General features: G+C 46.0%; 2 protein-coding genes across 2 annotated transcripts in view; both read left to right on the plus strand.

Annotated features, from left to right (window-relative positions):
* Nucleotides 1-6,611, plus strand: part of LOC106805713 (retinal homeobox protein Rx1-like) — a 23,538-nt gene extending 16,927 nt beyond the window's left edge. The window contains exon 3 of the mRNA XM_014807416.1: nt 6,180-6,611. Within this exon, the coding sequence (XP_014662902.1) occupies nt 6,180-6,611 (432 nt within the window). The remainder of the gene's footprint in view (nt 1-6,179) is intronic.
* Nucleotides 6,612-7,581: 970 nt separating this feature from the next.
* Nucleotides 7,582-8,879, plus strand: part of LOC106805714 (putative pectinesterase/pectinesterase inhibitor 28) — a 19,155-nt gene continuing 17,857 nt past the window's right edge. The window contains exon 1 of the mRNA XM_014807417.1: nt 7,582-7,624. Within this exon, the coding sequence (XP_014662903.1) occupies nt 7,582-7,624 (43 nt within the window). The remainder of the gene's footprint in view (nt 7,625-8,879) is intronic.

Genomic DNA, 8,879 nt, shown 5'->3' on the forward strand with positions numbered 1-8,879 from the left:
TAACGCCGAGCTGTCAGCTATTGGCCTGTCGTCTGACGAAAACACAATAGATCGCGTGTTGGCGATAATACTGTCTCACAACAAACGTATTCCAGACAGCGTTTATGCGTTGGGCAGAAGCTTTCGAAACTATTGATAAGTTTCCCTTTAATTTGGACACTTAATATACGCAATTAATAGAGGCGCTATAAATTATTTACAAAGCCTGTATTGTTGCGGGCAATGCGCCACTAAATGAGCCAGCGTATTAAACATTGCTTATCACGAATCTCTCGATCATTCAGCCACGAGCATTGCGATGCGTGCACGAATTGCATATAAATTGCACTCAATTATTATTCTTCCTAATTGATATTATGGTTTGTATGTAATTATAATATCACGCCTATTATATGCTTGATGTTTCTAAACGGACACGCGGCGCGATGTGTGACAAGCGGCGCTGCAAGGTCTAACCTAAACAAAGAAAAATATGTTACATGAAAAGATGTGTAGAAAGGAGGCCGGAGCATCTAGCCATTATGTTATGCCAGCTGCCTCCGACGCAGAATTGTAACAGCGAGCGATAGCGAAATAATTAAAAAGAAATTACGTCACCGTTGAATTGATTGGTTAAAAACTAGTTTCGTGCGCTGGCGATTTTTAAAATCGTCACGCTATATTCGCGCGATAAAAAGAAGCGTTAGAAAGCTTGAAAAAACACCGAAATAATAGTCGAAAAGTTGCATGCTCGCCTTTGAGCGCATTTAGAAACAAAAAAACACATGCATACATTCGATTTCCCGCACAACGCTGATAAGCATTTCCCCTGTAACGCAAACTGCACGCGTATGCACTCCATTGGCAATACGTCAGATGTGATACAGCTGATTTCAACGAAGCTAGAGCCATCTTACATAATCATCAGTGACATGACGGCCAATCGGAATTATTTGCAGGGAATGGGTGGTGTGATGGGGGACGGATGAATCATTGCCCGTATGCCGCGTTATTTAATCACTTTGTAATATGTCCGAGCATTAAGAAATTGCATACCCGACAACGGAAATGTACATTCAAAGCAGGATTTTAATAGAATATTTTTCATTGCATATAATTTGCAAGCACATCATTACATGAGCACCGTAAGCCTAACAACAAATATTCGGAAACGCGATTCCATCGTTCCTCTGTGAGTTCCATCACTTCCTCGAATGCTCACACGTCATTTCATAATAATAAATTCCTGTTTGAAATGCATGCGTTTGAAACACGATTACGTGTAACCTCACGAGTGCGCTTATCATCTAATTCACTCAAGCATTGGACGTGCGTATCTTAAGTTAACGCGTGAGGGTTTCCACACAAAATGCCGCCCTGCTCCGTTTTACCTTGTTCACGGCGTCGTTTGTCTACAAGCCCGGCCCCACCACCCCCCAACGCTACATATTAATCGACTCATTTGTGCGGTACCGTGTATATAATATATACCTTGAGTACCTATATTACAGTTGCATCGTGACGCTGCGGCCCGTGCTGACAAAGAGCCCAGCACAAAGAGACCAGCAATTACAGTAATTGACTCGCCCGGATTTCCTATTATGCGGGTGTGTCGGTCGGCGACAACAACGTACGCCCATGCGCGATTCCGTCGCGCTCCACGTCACTCGTACCGACGGGCCATGTATCGGCTAATTATTCGCTAATGATATAATAAACTCCTATTTCACTCGCGTTACAGAAATCGCCTGGCGTTTTTTTTCTCGCTGCGTTTCATTTCGCTGTTCGCTCCCTCCTACCGACGTATGTATTAACATATGTATGCGAGCGACGTTGGCACATTTTAGCGGCCGTGCAAACAGCGTGGTCGTGTCGCGGGGGAGCGGGGTGGGGGCTGCTCTGTTGGCGCTCGAATTTTTTCCCTTCGCCTCGTCTCGCCCGTTATATTATGTCGGGTAATTAGCCGCCGCTCGACTCCGCATAATGAACACGCGATTAGCCTAACCTTATGAATTTTTCATGCCGCCTCGCCGAAGCGACAAAACGAGAGAATATTCGCGACATTTCGCGACACGGCGAACGCGCGCCTAACCAGGCGTAAAGCTTTTGATTACCGCTTATACACCCGCTCTCGCTGCTAGGAGACGGAGAGTGGGAGGGGGCGAGGGAGGGAGGTGGTGCGCTCGCGGGGGGGACGGCGGCTATTGTAACAGGCAATTGGCTCCACGGCGACGCCGCTGATGCAACCGACGAGGCGTGCCACCCGCAGGTAGCCGACCAGCCGCCTGCCTGCCTGCCTGCCGCCATTGACGATTGACCACTCAGGCCTGTAAAGACTAATAAAACAAATTAATCAAGCAATTTTGTCTTTACGTTATTAAATTACGACAAATTGTCCAATTCCAGATGCACACACTTAGCGGTCGACTCGAGTGGGATTTGGTTAATGCAGCTGCACGCCGCTGAGGCTAAGCGAGGCTGACATGCTTACGTTTGCCGTAATACGTTCGACGTAATAGAATCTGCCGTTCTCGTTAGTGCCCTAATGGAGTCTCTGAAATTTCATAACGAATTTATAATCTTCGATCGCGCGCGCGTCGAGATAGACGCTGACATTTGTTCTTCGGCTCGGCTGATTTCTCCGCCTAACACAATTTAACGGCAATCTATACTAACTTTTCGCCCCTCTTACCGCATTAGGCGTACCCTGGCGGGCATAACTCTAATACGCAATTACCAATTTGTTGCTGAATATATGGCAGACGCGTAGCGCACGAGATCATTACAGACGCGTGTTGACATCTGTTGGGTACTTCAACGAAAGTAATCATGTCAAACATTTAGTCTGTAAGTGCAGAGCAAAGGATAAGATATATATAGAGAGAAGGAGCGCAAAAACGTGCGCGAGAGGGAAAACGTGTGTGAGAGGAATAGACCGAGAGAGAAAGCAAAGGCGTGAAAGAGAAAAAGGCGTGAAAGAGAAAAGGAAAAACAGAGATAGATAGAGAGAAGGGGAAAGATATATATATATAGAGAGAAAGCGAGATAGATAGATAGCTAGATATATATATAGATAGATAGATAGATAGATAGATAGATAGATAGATAGATAGATAGATAGATAGATAGATAGATAGATAGATAGATAGATAGATAGATAGATTGTTACCGGTGTTCGATAACATTAAATGCCGTTTAATAACGTTTATAAAAAAGCGTTTTGATAACTGCGGCGGATTGCGAACTTAGACGCTATATGGAACGACCATGTATTATGTACGCGAATACGATTTTTGTCATATACGCGCGCATAAATTTTGCATGGACGCTGTTGCCCCCAGCGATCAACGACGTGAATGTCTAAAGCGGGTTTTCGATAAATGCGAGTAAAGATGCAAACGGACTCTCGAACGATTGCCCACACATGCGCATGCCATCGATTTACATTGCTTTAGTGGCGGGGTCTGGGGTGTCACGATTGGCGATCCATGTTTGCGCTAACTACGAATACGTGATGGAAATTTACAGCACGTGTGCGCAACCAAACAATGTTCTCTTGTCTCATGTTCCCATTATTACATTTCAACACATCTCCGCACATACACATCCCATGCACGCACGCACGAAATCACACACGCAGACACGCACACACGCGCGCGCACACCCACACACAAACACACACACATACACACGAACGCACGCACGCGCGCAGCAAACACACAGTCACGTACGCATGCGTACACTGTACACTCTAATGTGGCTGGACAACCCTTTGCGTGCGCCGCGGCGTTTCCAACACGGATACCATGTTATCCAAAACAGAAGCATCGGCGGGGAAAATTCGTTTAGCCGCAAATGGACCGGTTAATAGAGCAGCCATCTAGTTTTACGTGTTTAATCGAATTTGCGCGCCCATTACTGGCATTCCCTTGACTTTTCAATTTTACTTAGCTCGCACCGACCACATCGGAGCATTGTATGTCAAGCCACGCTGACTTGTAAGCGCTAAATCGAATCATCGGATGGGGAGCGCATTCAATTAGTGCGGAATAAGTTATTATCGCCATCAACTTCGTGACATATAATGCTATTATTCCATTAATACCGGTAAATAACGCCGGTTCTACATTGATTTACCGTCCCGTGAGCTGTAGCTATTAATGCGCAGCTGACAGCCCTCGTTCACGTCGGTCGTTCATGTTTCTATATCAGGGGACTGCGTGTAGCACTTTGCGAACATGAGGATATAGGCGCTGCCGGTGCAGCTTCTGGCGCTGGTCTGTGCGTGCGTGCGTGCGTGCGCGCGCGCGTGTGTTGTGTGTGTGTGTGTGTGTGTGTGTGTGTGTGTGTGTGTGTGTGTGTGTGTGTGTGGTGTTGTAGTGTGTGTGTGTGTGTGTGTGTGTGTGTGTGTGTGTGTGTGTGTGCATGTGTGTGTGTGTGGGAGTGTGTGTGCGCGCGTGTGTGTGCGTTTGCGAGTGTGTGTGGGCGTGTGTGAGTGTTTGGTGTGCGTGCAAGGGTGCGTGTGTGTACGTACGTGCGTGTGTGTATACGTGCATGTGTTCGTTCGTGTGTATGCCTGTGTCCGCGCGTGTGTGGGTGCGCGCGTGTGTGTGGGTGCGCGTGCGTGCGTGCGTGTGTGTAGAGCGGAGAAAGGGGGTTGGCTGTAGCCATTGAAGGCTATACGCCGTTAATCGATGACATGGTCTGTCCTAGAGGGCATGTTTCCTCGATTAACTTTACGAAATATTTAACTCGCCCCTCTTCCACCGCACTCCTACCCTTCCGTAAACACACGCGCGTACTTAACGTATATAGAAGAGAGACTATGTGCGGTAACACGCGACGTCTAGCGCCACGTAGGGACGTTAATCGATAGATAGTTGTCGATAGGAAATAAACGCGATAGATCTTTAGTTAACGAGTCTCGAAATTGGAATTCAATGGCCGATTTCCAAGGGCCCTTAATTCGCTCGTAAATTGCGCGCACAATGTTTTGCGCTGCGCATGTGGAAGCCGATGGACAATGCCGGGGCGGAACTACACTTTCGGCATGTAGGTCGAGTAGTTTGCCGGCCACCGTTAGCCAGCAAAACGCCATCTTTTAAACATTATTGATTTTAATCATGAGAAATTAGCAACTTCCACACCCGTGGATAATATCGCATGTTCTTCGAGATGGAACACATTTAGCATGATATATTTCTTCTGCAATGAATATCTCATTAGCAGAAAGCTACCCACACGTTTACCGTATTTCGCACTGTAATTATTCGTGGCAAATCCATGCTAAAGTAATCATGCAATCACTGAAGCATTGTCCAACGAACACGACGACGAGAGATTGACGTATCGTGCGATAATAATGAGTCACGTGATTGCTCACGTGACCAACCACGCCGAAGCAACCATCTATCCACCTCCCGCGCGTTTATTTGAATATCGTGACGGATGGCGAGATGAGGGGAGGGGGGGTGAGAGCAAATTTACGATTGAAACTTCACAACGCATACACCTATTGCGTTATCGACGTTACATTCATTTACGAATAAATAAATAATTGCATTTATGATAACATTTTCAACTAACGTTGTTTTGGCCTCTTCTGGGTTGGCTATTCTCAAATAACCGGTTACACAATACTATAGTCGCATGAATTGAATGGACACGTTAATTGCGCATCGCATCTGCTGATAATAATAGGAAGAAGATGCTTACGATAAGTCGTGGACGCCTAGTTACCGAGCATCGGAGTACAGCTGTTCATTTGGTGATGTTGCCATAAGTCACCGCACCGGAGGCGGCGCTGATATAGGCAGAGATATTAGAGCGGCTTAGTGCCGTCGCTGCCGTACGCTCTTGTCACGCGACGCCAAAATTACACCGCTCCTTTCTTTGTCTCAAACGGACATCGCCTGGAGTGTGTGTGCGTGTGTGTGTGTGTGTGTGTGTGTGTGTGTGTGTGTGTGTGTGCGCGCGTGTGTGTGTGTGAGAGAGAGCGAGAGAAAGAGTGCGCGCGTGTGTGAGTGCGTGTGCGAGAGCGTGCGTGCGTTTGTATTACGGGCCTGTATATTTGTACGTGTGGTAACGTGGGCGTGCGTTCGTGCGTGCGCGTGCGTGCGTGTGTGCGTGCGTGTATGTGCGTGCGCGCCATTAACGAGCTAACAAATATTGACATTCTCGCTCCCTTCGCATGTTCGCAGGTGTGGTTCCAGAACAGACGAGCCAAGTGGCGACGGCAGGAGAAGATCGAGGCCGAGAACGAGGCTCGGCTGCAGGAGCTGTCCGGCCTCGCGTCGACGGTGACAAAGTCCCGCAGCGTCGGCAACCTTCTGCCGCTCGACCCCTGGTTGACCCCGCCGATCGGCGCCCTGCCCGGCTACATCTCCCGCTTTCCGACTACCTTTCCCGGCTACTTGAACACGACGTTTAGCACGTCGCTAAGCAACACGCAAAGCTTGCAGACGATGACGACAGAGAGCGCCACCGATCCGCGCAGCAGCAGCATCGTATCTCTGCGAATGCGAGCTAAAGAACACCTGGAGAGCATAACCGGTGGAGGCGGTGGAGGCATCAGTGGTGGTGGTGGCGGCGGCGGCGGCGGCGGAAAGTTGTCTTGGCCTTACACGCAATGATTTTCGCCGGTGAACTGAATTATAACGTAGACAGAAGAAAGCTTTGGGAGCAAAAGCGTGTTTTATTTATTAAGCGAAACGGGAAAGCAGAAATTCGATATAAACATGTAGGCCTAAGAGAGAGAGAGAGAGAAAGAGAGAGAGCAAGAGTGAAAGAGAGAGATGAAGAGAGAGCGAGATCGAGAGAGCGGGAGCGAGAGAGAAAGCGTGAGAGAGAGAGAGCATGAGAGCGAGAGAGATAGAGAGAGTATACGATGAGACATGACACAGATGACCTCTCGCGGAGCGCCTTCAATAATACGGCGAATAGATACCTCGATTATCTCATATCCGCGGACTGCAAAACACCAATTGCATAGTATTTTATTTCAAGCGTGTTTAAATTGTTTTCGATGTGTGACAAAGCGGTGTATGTTATGCGGTGTTCTACTAGCTCGGATTTTACTATGTATAACAAAATAAATCCATTTCGATTTAGTGTATGATGTCATAGGTGGCGCGTCAGTACACTATCAGACTCACTATTCGTGCAAGTGTATATTAACAAATGCCCTTTCCGTGCATATATGTTACTGGGGCATTTTCTCATGATAATATTTGTTACGACAACATTTTCTTATTGTAACGTTACCTGCGCGCTAGCACGTGTGCGGTCGCTGATCGCACAAGTTGTAAAAATTTGTCAACGTCCTTTTCTTCGATATTTGATGAGATATTATAGTTATATCCATCATGCGCTGCTAGTGGAACCACGGGATTCTTATGTCGTATACTGATGTCACTCATGGAACCGTCGTAGTTTAAACGCTGCATGCGTCCTGCATGCAGGTGGTTTAAACGTGTACCGAATACACTGCTTAGAATATGACATGGCGAATGGCCTCAGAGACACACGCGATAGTTCAATTTATTCTGCTGTGTAATACCTGATGTTATCTTCATAATATTTGCTGTTAAGACTAACGTGGGGATGAGTGCTAGAAACAATCCACAGTGTGAAATGAACGGGCAACGTAAGCTAGTGATTCTGGTTGCCTTCATCATTCCGACAGTCAAGACACAACTGAATTGAAAATAATTTATCATTTTGCTTTTGCATTTTTTTTCGCTTCTCTTTTATTCTCTATTCCTTTTATTATATATATACATATATATATATATAGTATTCCTGTTGAGCTACTAAATTAATACAGTATATTATCACTATGCCGTGCACTTCTATAACAATCAGCTATTTCGTTCTCATGTGTAAAGTACATGCTCTATTCTGTAAATGCATGGCTCGTTTATGAATTTGAATTTGTACTTTACCAATTAAAACTATCGCAGCAATATATCGCATCATATCATATATATATATATATATATATACATATGTATATATATATATATGTGTGTGCGTGCGCGTTCGTGCGTGTGTATCGTCGGTTATCGTTGAGTGATAACGTTATTTTGATGTTAAAACGACAAGAACGGTTAATGTTTATTACGTGATTGCCTTTTCACAAATAGTGACCTTTGCAGAAAAATTCCTACCAATTCCTACCAAAAGCCGTTTTTCGTTTTTGAAGACCAATGCAATAGTTGTACAATAGTTGCTAATAGTTGTACCTACCAAACTTTTATTCGATTTCAATTCAAAATATATTGCCTGAATTATCGAACCCTTTATAGTGAAATGACCGAGGGCTATACGAAAATGCGTACGAAGAAAGACGTTTAACCTTCCGCTATTTCATCTATGCAGATTTGCACCTCTCTGGCGCCACGCGTTGTGATTATATTAGTTAGCGCAAATCTATGCATAATTCAGTTTACGATAAGAATAATGGCATGCACGCAAAGTTCACCTCGGGTGCCGTCGTCTTCCTCGACCAGCCGTATTTGAATTATTTAAGAACTCACAGCGCCGTGCTGGCTCGATGCGGACACGAGGCGTGTTATGCACTTCAGTTTACAAGCATTAGCTTTAGAAGGTTAGGAAGCATTAGCTGTTATGTACGTAGAAAGCAGTTCTCGCGGTTATCAGTGATATTTTCGGTGATTGCGCAGCAGCTATATATTGCTTGTGAGATATTACAACGGCCGCAGCGCGCTTCTTCATCTCGCCGGTTGGTGTCACTGCGATGCCATCACCGCACAAATTCCCAGCAACCAGAATATTGCTCTCTATCAACATTCTCTTCAACCTCTCTCTCTCTCGCTCGCTCTCTCTCTCTCGCTCGCTCTCTCTCTCTCGCTCGCTCTCTCTCTCTCTCTCTCTCACTC

Source organism: Priapulus caudatus, unplaced genomic scaffold (assembly GCF_000485595.1).
Source record: "Priapulus caudatus unplaced genomic scaffold, Priapulus_caudatus-5.0.1 Scaffold125, whole genome shotgun sequence".
Lineage (NCBI taxonomy): Eukaryota > Metazoa > Priapulida > Priapulimorpha > Priapulimorphida > Priapulidae > Priapulus > Priapulus caudatus.